This window comes from Ceratosolen solmsi, unplaced genomic scaffold, assembly GCF_000503995.2.
Source record: "Ceratosolen solmsi marchali unplaced genomic scaffold, CerSol_1.0 scaffold6, whole genome shotgun sequence".
NCBI lineage: Eukaryota > Metazoa > Arthropoda > Insecta > Hymenoptera > Agaonidae > Ceratosolen > Ceratosolen solmsi.
In genome coordinates, this window is record NW_011948414.1 from 11,044,098 (window position 1) to 11,064,886 (window position 20,789).

A 20,789-nucleotide genomic window follows, 5' to 3' on the forward strand; every position below is an offset into this window, starting at 1 on the left:
TCTGTTCTACATTTTAATTGGAAATAATATTTTAATAATTTTAATAACACTTCTTAACAAGACACTAAATATTCGATAATGTTAATATTTCACAAACAATGAGCAATTATAAACAACATAATATCGATGTCGATAACAAATTGCATGTATATTATGCATTTAATAATCGCAAGTATTTTACTTTGTTTTTTATACTAACTTTTATAAAATTTGAAAGTAATGTTAATTGTAGGATAATTTACAAATAATTTCATTAATTTGTAAAAATTTTCCCATGGTATATAAGAATGTATTTTAAATTATTGAGAATATCTTTTGAATAGATTTAATTACAATGATTTTTCAGCATAAGACAATTGAGTTGTAATCGTCTTATGTGTAAAAATGAAGTAACATGTTAATTATATCATTACATTAGTATTTCTGAATTTAGAAAATATGAAACTTGTAACACACTATCGTAATAAGAATTATGTATTCAGAATAAGTAAATGGAGATACAATAATAGAAGTAGGTGGATTTGGATAATTCGTGTTTTTTCTTTAATAAAAAAAAATTGTGACAGCAAGTTTTTCTTGAGAGCAAATAAATAAAATGCACGATACGCATTTTGTTTCTGTTAATGGACTATTGTTATTATATCAGTATAATTATATTTCTAATGTAATAGACGTAGCGTCTAAATTAAAAATAATAATAAAACATTTTTTTTTTCAATCTACTTTTGTTATACACAAACACACACACACACACACACACACACACACACACATATATATATATATATATATACATTTTTTTCTTCTTTTTAATTGTAATAAAGATAAATTTTGTTAAGCCTATGCTCTATATATATATAATCGAGATTTTAAATAAATTAAATGTAAGTTATAAGATATTATGAAAAATCATCCTGTATTTTAAATCTAATTCACGTTAAGTTATTAGTCACGTTTTTTAAATAAGAAAATTGATACCGTCAGTTTGATAAATGCAACTTTTATGCTATAAATGTCAAATGAATAGCACACATAAGTATTGTTACCTCGTTAATGTTTTACTCAAACAAATCCTTTCATTAAAATCACAACGTTATTACGTATAATCGATGATAAGAGCTGTTAAAAATTATCATTCAAAAGCCCCGGGAAAGGTATTATTTGCTTGTTTATTATTTTTGTCTTGCATCCGCGTATTTATTAACCTTAATCTTAACAAGATTATCCAGATTCGCTATAAATTCAAAGGCAAAAAAACAATATAAGTCCTGTGCGAGTGAGTCGACGTAGTCGTTCTCGAGATTTAACAAATAATAGCTTTCGTACACGCATGCATCAAAATGTTTTCTGAACATGCTGCTGCCTCTTCTTGATGTTCTACGATTAATTTATAGAGTAATTTAATCTTAATTTATAGAAATCTGTGTGTGTGTGTGTGTGTGTGTGTGTGTGTGTGCGTGTGTGTGTGTGTGTGAGAAAATGTTTATAAACGATAATCGTAAAATTCGTCGTTTTGTTAATATCAATGTATAAGGAATATAAAATTCTTAATATGCAGAGGCGTTATAAGGTAAGCCAGTTGCGTTATACATTACATACACAGTAATAGGCTTAGGTAGTATTTCAAAAGTATTTTTAAGAAAATTGTTAAAGAGGATTGATTAAAAATTCTGCTGATCAACGAAATCGAGCAATTGGACAAGGCGTAAACTCGCAGGCGTTTGTGGTATTATTATAGCACAAAAGAATGTGTCCGTAGTTTTGCAATCGCGGCATTCATTGTGTAGCAACGCAATCACAGGATAATAAGAAGAGAGGCATTTCCCGTTTATTCATATGTTTTCAACCGTAAACAACGTTCGTTGATTACTCGTTTCCCCTCCCCTTTCCCCATTCCCCCTCCCCCATCCCCCTCGCGAGCGTAATACTTCGCGTATGCATTTATATGCTAACTTCTAGGTTGTTCAATTGTGGAGTTTATTATAGAAATTCGCAAAGTAGAGTGTAATATTTGTAATAAATGGAAAGGTGTGTCGTTTATGGCGTAAATTTACTCGTGGGCGAAAAGACGTATAATCGCTGATGATTAGGAGCAACAACAAGTTGTTATGCAAATAGCAAATTCCTTTGAAATGCATAGCTGAAAAATTAAATTCAAAATACAATTTTTATATTTATAATTAAATCATTATATTTATGTGTAAACAAAAAACAGTCTTGAGTGTTGTATTCAACAAAGATATCATTTTCCTGCATTGTTTCATAAATAAACACGTGATTAAGAACTATTTGCAAAGAACTAATGTACCAATGTATAATCTAAATGTTTGCAGTTTAATTGTCATAATATGGAAATATATTTCAATTGCAAATTTTTTGTTTATTTTAAATCAATAATCGACTATAATTTATGCATAAATGTGTATGGTTCTTTACGTAATGGTCATAAACTTTCGTAGGTTGCAGATTAATTTTAGAATTTTCTTTTTTTGTTTTGTTTTTTTCTTTTTGTAATTAAGCTTATTATGAATTATTAAAGAAAAATAATAACGATTGATACATAGCATTTATATCTAATTGTATTTTATCTACAAAAACATAAACCTATATTTTATTCGTAATTATAGAATGAAAGATTTCTGAAGATTATTTTTAACAAATAGCAAGGAGTATATCAGTTTTTCATCAAACTAGTACTTAATATTATAACGATGTATTTACAGCTTCTAAATTTTAATTGATTTTAATAGATAGTTTAAAAATTCATAGTGAACTTATATTATGAAACGATGTATTAAATACCCAATATTCTTTTATTCATAATTATGTAATTAATTTAATTAATATAAATACCCAATCTGTTAATTGATGAAATTTATGATTATTGAACATTATCGATATTGAATTCTTTCTCCTATACGTCAAACTTCTATCATGCAATAGTGAAAAATTAATTATGTTGAATTGAGCTAAATATTTAATTAGAATTAAAAATTTTTATTATTCACGCAATATTTGAGCTTTAACTTATACTTAAAATATTCACTCTCATTTTCCTTTATATAATTGCAATATAAATGCATAGATTTGCTCGGAAATACTGTTTAAAAATTGCTTTAATAAGTGTTAAAATTTTAGTGACAGAATAAATAAAAATCAATGTTCCATTGTTTTTAAAAGCATTTATTTAAACATGTAATGTTTAACCTCTACGAATATTAGTATTTAAACTGACGCCTTGATTTTGTTTTTATAATGTAAAATTCTATGTAAATAAAACAAAAATAAAAACAAAACAAAATTAAAATTATTATAATATTTTTTTGAAATCGTTTTAAAAACATACTGACATTTCTAAACAATGAATTTTAAAGTTTGTAACTTTAATGCCCATGAGGAATTGGAATTGCTCGTGCTGCATTAAATTTGATTATACATAACTGCAACTACGAGAGGGGTATTATAATATTTAACTACTTGGGAACAATGTGTAATTACAAGTAATTTAGTAATTTTCATAATTAAAAATGAAAATAAAAACACTATAGAATGCACGTATATGCTACCAAAGGGTTTGTCTCTACGAATTTGAATTCGCAAATAATGCGAACCTATCAGTTTCAGTGAAATTCGTATTCTCATATTATTTTATAAAATACAACATATGTTGCCAGCCAGTGGGATTCGAAAAGTTAATCTTGACACAAGTTCGATTCCAAGTTCATATTGCATGCGTGTGCACCATAAAAAAATAACCAGCTGTGATAACGCGAGCTTTCATTTATTTTTTGTCATTTTTTTTATTTTTTATTTTCTTTTTTATCCAAGCGTAACGGCGTGCACACACAACGCTAGCGATTATAATGACCCATCGAGAAAAGGAATAAGAAAAAAGAGTAAAAAGAGTATTGCGCAAGTACAATTCGTTTCTTTTTCAAAGAGTACCAATAGCAGCAGCAGACGTCCACCACTTGAGTAGAGCATTTTCCTTTTTTCGGGTCACTCACCTTCTCTCTCTCTCTCTCTCTCTCTCTCTCTCTCTCTCTCGTCGGGCATTCTTGGACATGTACGCATACACGCACTCACGTACTCACGCACACGCAAACAAGAAAACCAACAAATAAACAAACACGTAGGTGAGAATACTTGCAGATATTTTCGATGCTCGTTTACAACTTTTCCATCTGTGCGCGATTTTCCGTCTGCAACGTTTCTTGGAGCTCAGTGCTTTGAGATCACCAACACCTCCTTCAGCTCTGCTACTTCAAATGAATTTCCCGACACTATGCCACTGCTACCGCCTCAGCCACTCCCCGTATATTTTACCGGCGCGTACTAAAGCTCGAATTCAACGACGAGGATATTAATATCGAAAAAGTAGTGGAGTAGAGTACGTCGAGGAACGAACAATTTCGCGATGCCAAACTCACTGTCACCGACTGCCGTTGCTGTCCTCTCTCTCTCTCTCTCGCGCGCTAACACGAGCACCAGCAACAGCAACAGTAACAGCAACAGCAACAGAACCACCACCACCACCACCACCACCCGTAGCGCACAAGTGACTACAAGTAATACGACTGTTGGTTTCAATTCTCCAGCATACCCGTGGAAAAAGGTATCTGGTGGAAAAGGGGAGAGGTAGAAAATTCGTAATCACTCTACGCGCACACTTGCATAAAATCGGAGTAGGGATTTGCGTTTTGACGGTTAACTTTACTGTAAAGTGACGTCAGGCTAGCTAAGAACCATAGTCAACAATGATGAGAATGTTTGCCGGAAATTGAGACGCGACGTATCGTTGTACTATCATTGATAGACAATTCTTGCACGAGTCTGTTTTCTATTAAAATCGAACGGTGTTTCGTCTTTTTTTTTTATCAATAGTTTGTCTTCGATTTTCAAAATTCGTCATTCAAAATCGTAGCAGCAATTTTGCATCCTTTTCATTACATTTTGATTGCAAGAGGGTATCGGTTATAGAGCAATTAGTACAAAAATATATAATTTATATCATGTAAATGAGATTAAAGCACTATAAAGTAAATAATATACATATTATTTATTTAAATGCCTATGATAGTTCGACATGACATAATTAAAATAAATGTGTGTCCTTTTTTTCATTTTAGTTTGAAAATAATGCTAAAAATTAAGTAACTACAAATAATTAATATCAATAAATAATAATAGTTTATATAATTAGTTAAATAATAGTTTAAACAACATATTTTTTTTTTTTTTTTTTTTTTTTTTTTTTTTTTTGAAACAATTTTATTACATACGAGGTACCATATAATGTGTATTTAACAATTTGAAATCTTTCTTATCATATAAATGGCAAATATTTAATTTTAACTAAATACATAAAACTCTGTAATAAGAAATGTCAATATAATATAAATCAAACTAATAAATACTTTTTTCATTATAAATTTTTACCATACACACTAATGTAAATCTAGAATTTTACAATATAATAAAATAATAATAAATATACATATAAAAAAATATCATATAAAAATTTTAATCATCAAAATTTAAATAACATAAGATTTTTTATTTTTTGTAATATGAAAAATCGTGTTAGAGTCGAATAGTATAAAATATTTCATTATGAAACTTATTCAATGTTTTTTCCAATGGATAAATTTCAGTGTATGTTTTTCTTCGTGATTTTCTTTTCTTTTTTATAAAAAAAATTTACATAAATGCTTGTAAATGCTTGAAAATAGTACATTCAATTTTTAAAGTAAATGTTTAAAAACTAAATAAATTGTTAGTTAGTAATTATTCTTGCTATATCACTTAATAATCTTAAATAAAATTCCTTTAAAATACTTTTTAAAAATATAAAAACATTACAACGTTTTCACTATTAACATTACAGTGGCCTTAAAAACTCTATATATATATATATATATATATATATATATATATATATATATATATATATAAATATTTTCGACCAAAACAATATGAGAGAATATTATCTCTACGCAAATGAAATTCTATAAAGAGAAACGTACATTGCAATACAAACAATGTTACTTTATTACAAATTGATGATTATTGTTAAATGCCGATATACTGGTTTGTAACTGGGCGCAAATATACCACTAAAGATATCAGAAAGTCAAGTTGTATCAAGGCTCATTTATTAAAGATGGAATTTACCAGCATTTTGCGCCTCTCTATATATTACTCGAGAGTTTAGAATGCTCGATCGACCATCGTGTTTCTGAGTATTGTTACGCACTGATTCCTAAAAATAATAAAAAATATGTATATTAATTATAATAATTTGTACATTGCAAAGACCATTGATTCTCTGTTAATATTTCGGGGAATCGTTTTACTAAGTTAACTACTTGTGAATTACTGTTGTAAAAAGTGAAAATATTTCTTTGTTTTTTTTTTTATTTTTTTTTTTTTTAAAGAATATTCTTCTTTATTTAACGCTACTCGAACTTATTGCTCAAATAACGATGGATTAATTTTGCAATTATTGAATTTACGAATCACGTGATTTTTATTCTATGTATATACTCACACATGAACTAACGATTTTAACATGCACTAAAAGAGATGCTAATTCAAGATCTTCGCTATAACTGTTTTTCAGAGGAACGCTCCTATAACCAGTTCTTAAACAATGAATCTGAAATAAATTATATCTTTCATTATGAAATAAATTAAAAATTTATGAGGCATTATTATTGCTTCCGCTAAAGCTTTACGTTAAATATAAGATTTTCATTATCATATAATTTTATTAAAATAACAAATAATATTTACAGGATAAGTTGCTTGACCAATAAAATTGCTATCACCAAACATATCTTCGTCTAGTACAACAAATCGAAGAAAAGCTAAATTTGGATTTGTCACTTGGAATTCACAAGACTCGTTCCATATTGGATTAAAACCATTATCGGCTGAAAATTTTTAAAATAAAATCATCATAGATCGTAGATCATAACACACAATATAAGTATTATATTACAATTATATTTATAAGTGTGAAAATAATAGGGGAATAGGATTGATGTTGCTTTAATTAGGATTAAACTTAAATTACTTAAAGCACTCATTCAATATTAATATTGAATATATGAAGCTTCATAAATTCTCAATAAAATAACTTCTCTAATTTTAAGTAAGATATATTTTTTCACAATGTAAAGTGATCTCGATTATAATGTGAAAACTACTGTTTACTCACCTATCAGTTTTGTCGTCAATTTTAATCCGCTGTCATAATTAGTACCCGCGACTTCTATTTGCACGAATGGACTGACAGTACCTCTGCCCGCTTTACTCAAATGCCTAGCACCTATAACCAGTATTCTAATTTTAAGACTTTCGACCTCGGTGACCGAATTCCTATCATACGGATTGAAATCTTCATGGAATATCAAATCTGGCTTTAAGAGGTAACCGCAATTGCCGTTCTCGCGAAACTTTGCTTGGTTAAATTGCATTGGCTTATCTCCCGTTTGGTAATTCAATGCCACCATCTGACATCCTGAATTCCACATGGGTACTGGATTATAATTTGACGAGTCGATGCGCTGACCTTTGGGATATACTCGGCTAAATTGCACTTGATGATATCGGAGAAAAAACTTATTTTCTTGTTGGCACATAAGTTTTTCCGCTTTAATTTCGGGAAAACTGCTCATTTCATTATAAACGAAACCCTTAAGTCGCAGTCGCTCCAAGTTAAAAGCAACCGATCTGAAATAGACTATTAGATTCGACATTTCCTTCGCTATTCTCCAAGCTCTCTCCATTTCCTTGTGCTGATTTTCCTAAATTTTAGGGAAAATAGACACGCGAATTACTAACATATTATTCAATAAAACTAAGATAATTAATTAATGCCTTGTGGTATAAAAGGACAATTACTGAAAATAAAATGATAATTATTACAAGGATAATATAGTGCTGTAAAGATTTACCCGGGCGCTAGCATTTTGTCCAGTTTCATGAATTATTTGTATCCATTCGAGTGCCGTATCTTTGGATGGTGCCGCTGCTTCAAAAACAGAGCACGTACTTGGATTTTGTATTCGCAGAATCCATTCAAGACCAGGTCTTTCTGACATTGTTAATTCAACTACCGCACCTATTATGTCTAGTGATCCTTTTTGTAAATTTCCAAGAAGCATTGAATCGGATGACTGTAAAATGACATAGAATACAATTATCGCATTGTTCTATAAGAGTTAAAATAGTTTCAACGTTGGTAACTATATAAGTGCATATAATAATTACATTATTTGATTAAATTAAATATTAGAAGTTGTGTAAAAACTTACATCCGTCTGACTATCTTGTTCAATTTCATCAACATAATTGGCAGGGAACCAGTGCTGCTTCTTACCACCATAATCGCCTCTCCACCAACCACCATTTTGTTTATTTACATTCGTAATTATAGCATGTTTGACTAAAGTTAATTCATCGTATCTTCCAGCTTTATAATCATATACCGCTTTAACGGTTACTTTTGAAACAAAACTTGTTGGATCCATATAACCTGGAATTCCATATACTAGGCCATCACTAACATCCTACATAAATATTAAAAATAAAATATTATTTTATTTTATTTTACAAAGCATAATTTATTTAAATAAACTATTTATTGAGATAAATGAATAGTTATTAACGTATCGTGTAACAAATTTCGTAACATTATTTCAAATAATTACAATAATATTGTTAAAGCTGTATCTTGAAAAAATATAATTATTCGTGTGATGCAACTTACCAGACCTCTTTGTCGAACGATCTCTTGATTAACTGGATAACTCAATTTAATTTTTTTATATAGAGGATGGCGCTCATAATAATTAACTAAATCGACTAAGCTTTCAAATTGAAAAGTACCTATCGTGTATAATCTTCCTTCAAGCTTAATTCGACAATGTTTTATTATATTCTCTGCCCTAATCAAACATTAAATTAATTCAAATTAAAAAAATCTATTTCTTCAAGCGCAATTTTTGTATAAATTTCAATGTTCCTGACGTACCTAAATGAGATGGCATAAGAATTATTCTCCTTTTCAATTGGTCTTACTAAGAATGCTCCATCCGTAGGTATTCTTTTCAACATTTCCTCAGCGAGTGTCCTGGAATAGTCTGGATGCCACCATTCTTTTTCCTCGTGTTTGCTTGGTTGCGGCACTGGTTCTTTCAATGTAATTAAAAATTCCTAGCAAAACAAGTTTGCGCATTATTTATTTACTACAAAATAACGAGTAATTTATATTCGACAAAAAAAAAAGGAAAAATATTTCTAATTTAGTATACAATTGTACGATTTACAATAAATTAAAAAGAATTGATTTCATAATAAAAATTTAATTTCATTGAAGAAATCACTTTTTTTTTTTTCTTTTTGAAAAAACATGCCTTCGTAATGATAAAACTAAATATAAATAAAAGGAAAAATATTAAAAGCCAAATATTATAGTAAACGAAATAATTAACTAAAGTTTTTGTAATTGATTTATTATTACAATAATTTCAAAGAATATAAAAAAGCTAAATGGGTCAAACAAGAACTTTAAAATTAAGTGAAATAATTTAAAGCAAAAATAAATAATATTAATACTATTTAAGCATTATAACAAAAATATACTTGTTTACCTTTTACTCATAGATTGTTGCAATGCTTCTGAGTGTAATTTTGAAACAAATTAATATTGTATAATTATCTATAGTATTTTATTTAATTAAAAGTAAGAATTTGTTAAATAAAATCTTTTGTGTATATACACTTTTTTAAAAAATGTACAATAAAAGTTGCAACGTTTTAGTTTTATTGTTAATCGATAAATATAATTTTTTCTATGCAATATTCAAAGCTCAATTTTGTTTAAACATATATCAAAATTAATTATTATGGATGATATTTTGTTTTACCTGACTCTTTAAAGGATTATTACGGTAGTATGTAATAAGACTGTATAAACTATCGAAGTAATGTGTGTCTATTAAATAAAATTGCGTTTGATTCATTTCTTGCTTCAATTTTATTCGACAATGATTGACTTTTCCTTTTCTCCAAAACGATAAGCAATAATCTCCAACAAATGTTACGCACTGTCTAACGAGAAATGTTCCATCACCTAAATGAGAATATCTTCGTAAAAGCTCCTCCGCTTCTTCTCTGCCATTGGCTAATTTACCATGAAACCACATTTCTCCAAAATGTAATTCATCGTTTGGAACTCCCTAATAATAAACAATTCTTTTAATAAATAATAATTAAAAAATTTGTATTTCTATCGCATTGAACTTTCTTTTTTCGGATTAAAAACAAGCAATTTTATAATTAAATGCAAATTCTATTGTCAACGATCGATGCTCATATTAATAATTCAAATAATTCAAATAATAGAAAAGTATATTGTTTAATTATATAATTATTGATAAAGTTACAGATTAAAAAGATATTATTGATAATTAGGAAAGAAATATCGACAAATTTTACACTACCATTGAATGTTTATGAAAATTAAAGGCAATTATTTTTTAAAAAAATTATCTGACTAATGTATCAGTAAATGTGTAACTTTTGTGACATTCTCTTATTATATCTTCTTCTTAATTATATCTGATGATTAATATTTCGTTTTGATAAAATGCTCGTTCATTTTTAATTAATTAAAATAATATGAATAGTACACACATCTCCTGGCGGTCTTATTGTAGTTTCATCGTCATCTTCGAGTTCTGTCTCTTGCGTCCTCGAAAATGTATCTGTATAAATAAGCTTTTGCTGCGTAAGAACGAAGAAGTGTGGATTCCATTCCCTGTCGATAGGGTCCTCGAGATACAGTATCCCGTTTTTTATTGTATTTCTTAGATCCATCTCTTGCCTGCTTTCGTCGTTACGCACAACGAACGAGCTCTCATCCACGCCATCCGGCAGTTTCTTATGCTTCAATAAAATTTTCCTACGCAAGGAATAAGGAGAAGGCAGGGTAGTCTCGTTTTTATCGATTGGCTGGATCAATAGCATATCACCAAAGACTTCTTGCATAGCTACAGCCATTTTTCGCTGCTGGGGCAGCGTGCAGTTGTCTTCTATAGAGAGGATCACAGGATATCTGTAATTTTCGAGTAGGTTTTAATTTTATTTTTTTTTCGTGATTGATTTTAGAAGGAATTTTGTTTCATTTTTATAAAAATGAATGGCGATGTTTTAAAATAAATGGTCGTTAATACTTCTATTGGCTTCTATTGCTCTTATGGATTAATTAATCGAAAACTTACATTGAAGTGACAAAAGCGTGTTCCTTAATTGTTTTAATTACATCTAAAAATTTTATTTTCGTCGTTAAAGTATGTCCATGAAATATGAAAGGCATTCCGTCTGGTCCATCCCAACAATCTAATTCTATACATCTACATCCATTTCTTAAAGCCCGAACGTACGCTTGGCAACTACTTTCGCTACTTATTTGGTCGCCCATTAGATAACTAGAATGAAATAGTATATGCGCATTATTTAAACAAATTAACTAATAGAAACACAATTACATTGCATGTTTTAATTGAATGAAATAAAAAGTATTAAGAGCTAGGTAGGTCAATATCTCAAATTCATTATGAATAATTTATATAAATGAATAATTTATATAAATGAATAATTTATATACATTAGCTTATGTAAATCGTAAAAATTTATAATGATAAGCAATATTAACATATTAAGATAACTATTTGAGATATTGATGATATTAACAAACATTACGTATTATGCGATGAAGCGATCCAGTAATGGGACATTGGTCTTGTCATGTCATGGAAGACTTGATCATATTTATTATCCCATATTTCATTTTGCTTTGAAAATAAGAAATCAATAAATTCTGAAAAGTGAAAATATGGATTTTGAACGTCTCTTTGAGGATCTTGAAGATATTCACGAATAAACTGAGAAACTTCTAATCCATTATGTCCAGAAAAGTCTTGTTGCTCTGTTAATAAAAAATTTTGAAATTCCTGTAATGTAACTGTCATTCCACACTTTGAATACCTTAATAATTTTGTCCAATCCGCTAAGTTCTGAAATAGCAAATAATTTTTTTGTTTTGTTTTAATTATACAAATAATAATTATATTTATTATATAATACAATATCATGTAAATTGCACTTCCTTACATTTGAATCAAACATTAGCTTATGATAAAGTATTACAAAGTCATCAAATCCTATTTCAGTTCTATTTTTTGTATCTACCTCTTGGAATACTTCTCTAAGCTTGTTTGTTACTATTTTACAATTTATTCTTGGTAAAAATGCCTTAACATCTTTCAAAGTAATCCTACAAATGAGAATATGAGATGAGAAAATTTTCTTTTAATGAAAGTAAACATTAAATATGTACATTTCTCGAGAATTTTCCATTGCATAAAATTCCTTTCTCAACCATCGCTCGACTTGTAAAGGATATGGAGCATATATTGTGTCTTGAACTAAATGCCGAAGACCTTTAACCCATAATTCACATTCTTTTTCGCTTAGAGCTAAGGCAGAATAGCATTCATTTTATTAAATACAAATGTAGACGTGTAGTTTGATTTAAATAATTACCTGAAATTGAAAGACTTTTAAGTCTAAATTCCGAGCCATAATATACTACAAAACATCGTAGATTGTCTATTTTCTTAGCATCCTCGGGCCATTTTTCAAATTCTTTTGAATTCTTACCTATTCTTATTTCTTTAACTTCTCGTATATCTACTGTAAGAAAAAAAAAATTATAAAATTACATGTTTTAAGTTCAATATCTTATGAATATTATTTCATAAATTCAAACATTAATAATAATTTTTCATCTATTATTTGGAAATTTAAATAAATTTAATTACATTATAAAACAGTAACTCTTTAGTATGTCGTATATATGAATATTTCAATTTATATACTTATTATAGTATATAATACAAATTTTTATAAGTAATATACTATATTATAATGATATTGCATTATCATATAAGACACGGTAAATCTTGTATTATAATCCTTTAGTATGAGCAATAAATAAATTACCTAATCCATCGAAAGGTCTGGATGTGTTGCTTTTTGCTGAAACAATTTGCCTAGTTTCTCGGCGTATCATTAAAGTTTTTTTCTCCGGTCTCTTTCTTGGATAGAATCTAGTGACTACGGTTCCTCTTTCAAGCTGACTAATAATCTGCTCCATTTCAAGAATTATTCCACTCATTTTGATGATTACTTTTATAATTTATTGAATTGAATACTAGAACGTAAAGATAAATATAATTCATTACAAAATTTGTTGATACTTGGAATAAAATTTTATGTTAAGAAATTTTAATTTAACAATGAGCATTAAAATTATGAAACTAAAATTATCGATTGATTGTAAAATTGTCATTGTACATTGAAAAGTCATAATAAATGAATTTCTGATAGTGTAGTTGAAATTCAAATTAAGTTAACCACATGGTACATGTAAATTCTATACTTTTTATTTGCACTTAATATGAACTATATAACGATGATAATAGATGTACATATAAAAATATATGCATATTTAATTTTACATTAAATGGTTAATGTATTTTCAATTTAAAAGCATTAGTACATTCATAATAGCGTTAATTGTAATATAATGAAAAGTAATAACATTGAATTAGAAAGATCATGCTATCAAAAATATATTATGATTATTTTTAAATAAAATTAAATGAAGTATGTTGTTAGAAGATATAAATAATCAATAGAATTAATTTGCAGAAAAATACATAATTACTTTAAAAAATGTTTGCTTTTCTCCAACTATTGATATTAATTTGTAATAAATTTAATTATCAAAAAGAATTGTTTATCATTAAGTACATTTTTTATAAGATGTAAATTTAACATGGAAATTTTTTAATTGCACGGCTTAAGACATAACAGACATAGGACAATGACTGATTAATTGAAATGCAATTGGAAAAAATGTTATAAAGAATACGAAGAATTTATTTCCGAATATAAGTATTAAATATCAGTAATTACTCTAACCTATTTAAAAATATACAACAAAATATCATTCGAGAACAGAAAAAGGCTAAACAATTAGAATAAAAAATTTATAAAAACAGTGATTTGAATCGAAGCTGATGGAACACATAAATTGCATCGATAGTACGATAATTATCGGTATCTTAAGTTACATCGTAATGCCAATTTCATTCATAAAAGCAACTTTTACATTTAATTCTATCACTACACATAACAACTTTCTCTTCACGATGACAATACTAAGAGGCTCGCGCTCGCTTACGTTATGGATTTTACCGTTAATGAAATAATGCCGACAGTGCGTGTAATAATAATAGCATTTGTATTTCTTTAAGTGAACAAATTTTTAATATCATCCCATTATTTAAATTGAATTACTTAGAAAGCGTATGGACTCTCTTCAAATCGATGCTCTAGCGTCGGTGCAATGCGGGCGGGGCAAATTCTCTTTACCCTCCCTAGTGTCATGGCTTTTCATTATATATATATATATATATATATATATATATATATACTTACACTAATGCTGAACAAAAGCACCACACTTCCTTTTTAATTTAGTGGAGCGAGCGGTATTTATGGTTTCGCGATATCACAAACGCTTTTATAGCTTGCGATATTCTCAGTGTCTTTTATTTAAATGTTATTATATCGATGCTAGTATCATTTACAAAAACATTCATTATGCATATTACATTGGAATATCAAAGTAAATGCAATTTGTATTTATATACGTATGCAGTTAAAATCTAAAGTAAAGTTTATTAAATATTCAATATAAAATTTGCGGACATATAAAATGGACATTCGATTATACATTAATCAATCCCTTTAAGTAGATATTGCATATATTGTTCATGGATATCGTCAATATTGATCAATTGATTATAATATTGTCAATAATAGCAATTTAGTAGAAAATTTATAATTGGAAATTTTTGTTACATTTGTTGAAGAATAATTTTGGAGAATAAGAAGTATTTTATTGATAACATTTGGAGGTGCGTTCGTATAAATATAAATTAACCTTACGTTTACATTTAAATCGGTAGAATTTTTATTTTTTATTTTCTTTAAAACACTATTGAATATTATTTTGTTTAAATATTGCATAATTGCGAAATTATAAGCGACGATATTTTAATGATGATCGATGAGGCGCATTGTAATTAAAATTTTTTTTTTTAAATAGTTTAACGCATCTTGTTTAAACGATCAATTTCTCAAGCAATACAATGAATGAATTTATTTTTAGATATAAGGTAAACGTGAAATTAGTGATTCATTCACGCATCGTCTAAAATGTAAATTAATTCTTGTATTATTAAAAATATATTATCCCGTAAATTCAATTATAATTTAACTATTTACACATTTACTATAACGAAGTAGGTTGTTATTTTGATAATATTGTAATTAATAAAAATGTATTATACTTATCCCGTTGAATAAAATTGATTGTTAATTCGACGTAGTGTGCAATAGACAATATTGGATTTTGCCAATTGATCGCTGTTCCATGATCAACTATTTAATAGATTTTTATTATTATTTTACATTTTTGTAAAAAATTTTCTTTTTACATTTTGTGAAATTGCATTATGAATTGATATTTTCGGTTAGGCGCCTATATAAATAATTTAATGTTAGTAGGAACAACACTCGCACCCATCGATTCTACATATGAAATTACGGTATGTAATATTTGCTGTAATTTAATAAAATGCGTCATACAATTGCAGTAACTATACCTATAGATCATAAAAAATATACAAATGGAATGAAATTCAATGTTTCTAACAAAAACTCTCCTATTTCGGTTCTTTTGCTTCCGCTTCTATTTTTTTTTTTTTTTTTTTTTTTTTTTTTTTTATCATATATTCGTTTATGACGTTTTTTATTTTCTTTTTACAGATTTTGTAAATTCTATCGATTTTGCTATCAATAATCAGCTAACACCTTACCGATTTTTTTTTTTTTTTTTTTTTTTTTTTTTTTTTTATTTTTTTTCTTTTTTAATATTTTTGTCCAAATACTATCTTTATAAGTCCAAAAATTTTTTTCATACTTTGTTCTCGATATTTTCTTCTTCACTTTTCAAAGATTCTACTAACAAATTAATAGTGTCGATGTCTTGTTTATGCGTTTCAGTATTGTATTTGTAATGGCGATTCTATCGTTTCAATCTCTTTCAAATTTACTATTTAATTGATAATTATTTACGTACTATCATATTATCTATGCCAATATGATTTTAAAGAAACTATACTTTTTCTGCATTTTAAAAGTATTATAAGTTATTAAATATATATATATATATAATATTTTATAATTATCATTATAATATTCTTTTTTGAAACTTATGAAATTTATTTATAAGGCAAAATTTGTTAAAAACTGATGCAGTTGTTAAAATATATATAATAGATTTAATAATTATTAAAAAATTAATAGTCGATGTAGTAGGTATATAAGCGAAATCAACAAAAGTTATTTTAGTATTTATTAGATATGGTACGATAGATGCAAGTAGTGTTATTTTTACTCACGGTACTATAAATTAAAAAAATTATTTTTCTTAAATTATTTATTTTTGGAAAATATTATAAAATTCATATTTCGTATTAAAATTGCTATCATTTTGAAAATTTTTAATATTGTTAATTTATGTGTAAGTAGATTAACAACCATAATATATGTTTTAAGAATTTTTTGGATTTTTTTTACATTGTGTTTTTAAGAATTGAAAAAATTAACGTCACATCAACCAATCAGTATTATTTTTTTTAAGCTTTACGTTCCCGAGATAATAAAATCAAAAAGTCAACACGAAGATGAAAATAAAATATAATAGTAACAGTAGCAACAACAACAATCACAACAACAATAACAGCAGCAATATCATTAAAAAAATATATCGTTACGTACTGTAATTAATTGTTATATCATAAATCCTATTAAATAATTTCAGATATCCATCATTTTTATTTTATTAATTATGTATTTACACTGTACATCCGGAGGAATTACTTTCTTACTTATTTTTTCTTTATTTAATTATTAATTAGTTTATAATATATTACTTGTATTATAATTTCATGTTATTGATTATTTATTTATTTATTATACAAAAGACTATTTTTTACAGTATTTAAATACTATTATATGCCAATCATCTAATAAGTAATTATAATACTTATAATATTTTAAACTAATGTTATCTTTTTAAAAATTTTAATTTATATTAATTTATATTATTAGTAGAAGTTTACATTAATGTTTTTTTTTTTTTTTTTTATTAAAATAATCCTATTTCTTGAGATATACAATTGAAATTATTATTGTAATATTCTTTTCAAATAAATTTTCATACGATAATTTATTTATTATACTTTGCTTTTATTTTATTTATTAGAATTACTCATTTCATTCGAGTTACGTAGATTTTTGTAATGGCGCCAGTTATTTTATTTTATATATGAGTTTCCAATCTTTTTTACCGTTTTAATCATGGGATGTTGATTATTTATTGTTTCGCATTTTTCTGTTAATAAATGTCGAATAATTTTCGTAAATTATCGCGCGATATATTACTTTAAATGAAGTTAATTAGATGACAAAATGATAACTTTCGTCTTTAATTATTGAATCCTCGAAGGTGTTTGATGATTTTGAATCGAACGATTCTCTTAATCCAACAAATAATTAAAAGGTAAAATATTTAATAACTATTTTTTAGACTTCTTATTTGATTTGATTATTTATAAATTATATATTATTTACAGCTGCATGTTTGTAATCTAAATATATTTTTTACAAATCACATGCTATAGATATTGATTGTTAATTTATAAAATTTTATATATTAGTAAAGTGGTTAAGAAACAGTTTTAAAAAATATTACTTAATGGCATCTAGAATAGAGGTATTATGGAAATTAGCATTAAAAACTTTCTCTGGATCTAAGACTTCTAATTATAAAATATGTTTAAAAAATTTTGAAAAACTTAAATGTCTTATCAATGAGATAAATGCCGAAGATGTTTATGTTGATAAAAAAGTACTTGATTATGTTAATAATCAATCTGCACCGATGTGTGCAATTGATGTTTTTGAAAATCAAGATATAACCATAGCTATATTTATTTTGAAAACTGGTGTTACACTGCCGTTACACGATCATCCCGAAATGCATGGCCTTTTGAAGGTAAAAAATATTTTTTTTATACAAGATTTATTATTATTAATAATAAACAGCTAATTTTAATAAATAAAAATTCAATAATAATTAAAAGAAATAAAGGTAAAATTTACAGTGTCATTATTCATTAAAATAATAATTTTTAATTTTTGATACAGGTTATTAGTGGTGTTGTCAAAATAGACAGTTATTCCATTGAATCTTATAGAGATAAAGTTTCTGATAAAAATAAGGGAATAGCGGCTGTTAAGCACTCATCGACTATTATTAAACATACTGATCCTGCATGTGTATTAACACCATTTTTGAAGAATCTTCATGAAATAACCTGTTTAGAAGGACCAGCTGCATTCTTAGATGTTTTAAGTCCGCCATATGATACAGGTGATTATGGTAAAGGGAAAAGACCATGTACATTTTTTAAAGTAGTTACAATTAATGAAATATCTGATAATGTTCAATTGGTAGCTACAGACATTCCCTCAACTTTTTATTCTAAGAGTTTAAACTATATGGGTCAGCCTTTAAGATGATTGTTAAATATAAATATTTAATGCTATACATAATATACGAATGAAGGTTTTTAATGATTTATAAAAATACATAAAGCTAATCTTATTTATTATGGGCTGCATGCATAATATTTTTTCCTTATTCAAATGCCAAAAATTAAAATAAATATATATTCATGAAATCAATCTTTTATAAACGACACATTATTTTTTATATATTTTACTTTCAATTTATATATATATATATATATATTTTTTTTTTTAATTTTAATTTTTCATTCATTAAGAAAATACAATCTTGTATTTAAAAATTAATAATTAATTAAATATAATTACAATATTAAAATTCGTATGTATTTATAAAAAAAGTTATGCCATATTTTGAAATTAAATTTACATATTTTTTTAATATAATTTGACTTAAAAAATATTAATCTTATAATACTATTAATTAGTAATGAATTTAAAAGTTAATAAAAATTAATATTAATAATTATATATTTTTTTTTTTTAATATGTTGTGACAATTTAACAAATATATATTTTACTATATATTTCAAAAATATTAAAAATCATTTATAGTAGCTCAATAAAAATCTATGCTAAATTAATAAAAGAGATTAGCAAATATGAATTTGACCAAAAATACTTTTTCTGCTTCTTCATTATTAATAATGAGTTTAATTTAAATACTTTAACATAAGTATTGAAATTAAAATTTATGAGTTCAAGCTTTATAGTTCAAGTTAATTAATTTATATAAAAAGAAAATTACCTATTTAGATGTAATATTTAATAAGCTAGAATTAATTTTTCTAATTAAAATATCAGAATGTGCAATGACTAATTATCTAAAATATATTACCCGCATAGTTTATAAGCTAGAAAGAAACTAAAAATATCCAGTAATATGATATTCTATTAATGTTTAAAAATGAGAAATTAAATAATTTATTCATTAGATATTAATTTATATTATTGATGTTTAATTATTTAAAAGCGTAACTTAACAATTTAATTGAAGATTTTTATTAATTATAAGTAGATGAAATAAATTAAATGTTTAATTAATAGTTGATAACTGATTAATGATTAAATTAACTATTAATTACGAATTATTGTTATATTTTCAATAAATAGAACTTATTCTGTGACATTATGTTCTAGAACAATTTTATAAATTAAATTAATTATATTTCTATCTGATATGTGGCATAGATTGTTGATCTTGCTCTTCCACTATATTTATAATAAAAAGAGTAATTAAACATATTTAATAAGAGATGGTTTGTATTTGAGGATAGTAAACAAAATTGTATTATATGAATGAAAAATCATCCTTTATTACATTGAAAAAAAAAAAAAAAAAATTAACGTAGTTATAATGAAAATATTAAAATATTTTCTGTATTGAATAAAAATAAAAATTTGTGTATCGAATATTTGTTGTCGTCACGTTTTTATTAATTACATGTGTCTTTATTATGTATTGAATGAAAATAAATGTAAATTCGATATAAACTGTAAAAATTGATTAGTGGAATGTAAGAGAATGAAAAATATAATTCAATTTGATCGAACATTTTGACGAAGTTTTAATACAAATCACTTGTGATAGAATATTAGAGTACAAAAAAGATGTGATGCTTATTTATATTAAATGAAACAATCCTGTCAAAGTGAATTAGATTGTAATCAATTGTAAAATAACAGTTTTAAAATAGATAAAAATATATTATAACATCATGTGTAATCATAATTAGTATTAAATGTAATATTTTATTAAATTGCATTAAAAATTAAGTGTTTTTTTTATAAATTATTAATTATAACATTTTTTTTTTAAATCAATTACTGTAAACAAAATTGAAATGTTTTTATCTCATTATAAATTTTAAGTCAATAAAAAACTATAGTTTATAATTAATAATAAAAATAAAAATGGAACATTCATTTGAGTTGAATAAATTTGTAATGTTTGCTTGTGTTCGTTATTGAATTTAACTGATAAAATTAAA

The 20,789-nt window shown here is 25.8% G+C and overlaps 3 protein-coding genes across 6 annotated transcripts in view; 1 reads left to right on the forward strand and 2 right to left on the reverse strand.

The window, feature by feature from the left end:
• Positions 1-4,470, reverse strand: part of Evi5 (ecotropic viral integration site 5) — a 29,269-nt gene extending 24,799 nt beyond the window's left edge. For all 4 annotated transcript variants that reach the window (XM_011506946.1, XM_011506945.1, XM_011506948.1 and 1 more), the window contains exon 1: positions 4,151-4,470. The gene's annotated coding sequence lies outside the window, so the exon portion shown is untranslated. The remainder of the gene's footprint in view (positions 1-4,150) is intronic.
• Positions 4,471-5,971: 1,501 nt separating this feature from the next.
• On the reverse strand, positions 5,972-14,538 carry sl (small wing phospholipase C gamma 1). Its single transcript, XM_011506949.1, has 17 exons — positions 14,437-14,538; positions 13,075-13,285; positions 12,616-12,765; positions 12,410-12,548; positions 12,184-12,346; positions 11,773-12,086; positions 11,292-11,498; positions 10,705-11,125; positions 9,936-10,247; positions 9,041-9,222; positions 8,777-8,954; positions 8,322-8,576; positions 7,962-8,183; positions 7,223-7,811; positions 6,796-6,935; positions 6,551-6,658; positions 5,972-6,262 (listed from the first exon to the last, which is right to left on the reverse strand). The coding sequence occupies exons 2-17, from the start codon at positions 13,247-13,249 to the stop codon at positions 6,158-6,160; spliced, it is 3,660 nt and encodes a 1,219-aa protein (XP_011505251.1). The 5' UTR covers positions 13,250-13,285; positions 14,437-14,538; the 3' UTR covers positions 5,972-6,157.
• A 3,402-nt stretch (positions 14,539-17,940) lies between these two features.
• On the forward strand, positions 17,941-18,886 carry LOC105368049 (2-aminoethanethiol dioxygenase). Its single transcript, XM_011506950.1, has 2 exons — positions 17,941-18,265; positions 18,418-18,886. Exons 1-2 carry the CDS (start codon positions 17,966-17,968, stop codon positions 18,790-18,792), a joined length of 675 nt encoding a protein of 224 aa, XP_011505252.1. The 5' UTR covers positions 17,941-17,965; the 3' UTR covers positions 18,793-18,886.
• Positions 18,887-20,789: the final 1,903 nt, after the last annotated feature.

Excerpts from the sequence above, each read along its gene's own strand:
- LOC105368049 (XM_011506950.1), top strand. The coding sequence starts at position 17,966 with ATGGCATCTAGAATAGAGGTATTATGGAAATTAGCATTAAAAACTTTC. Across the intron at positions 18,266-18,417 it reads AAATGCATGGCCTTTTGAAG|GTTATTAGTGGTGTTGTCAA; the intron begins GTAAAAAATATT and ends TTTTTGATACAG.
- sl (XM_011506949.1), bottom strand. The coding sequence starts at position 13,249 with ATGAGTGGAATAATTCTTGAAATGGAGCAGATTATTAGTCAGCTTGAA. Across the intron at positions 12,347-12,409 it reads ATGGAAAATTCTCGAGAAAT|GATTACTTTGAAAGATGTTA; the intron begins GTACATATTTAA and ends TCTCATTTGTAG. Across the intron at positions 6,659-6,795 it reads TTGGTCAAGCAACTTATCCT|ATTCATTGTTTAAGAACTGG; the intron begins GTAAATATTATT and ends AATTTATTTCAG.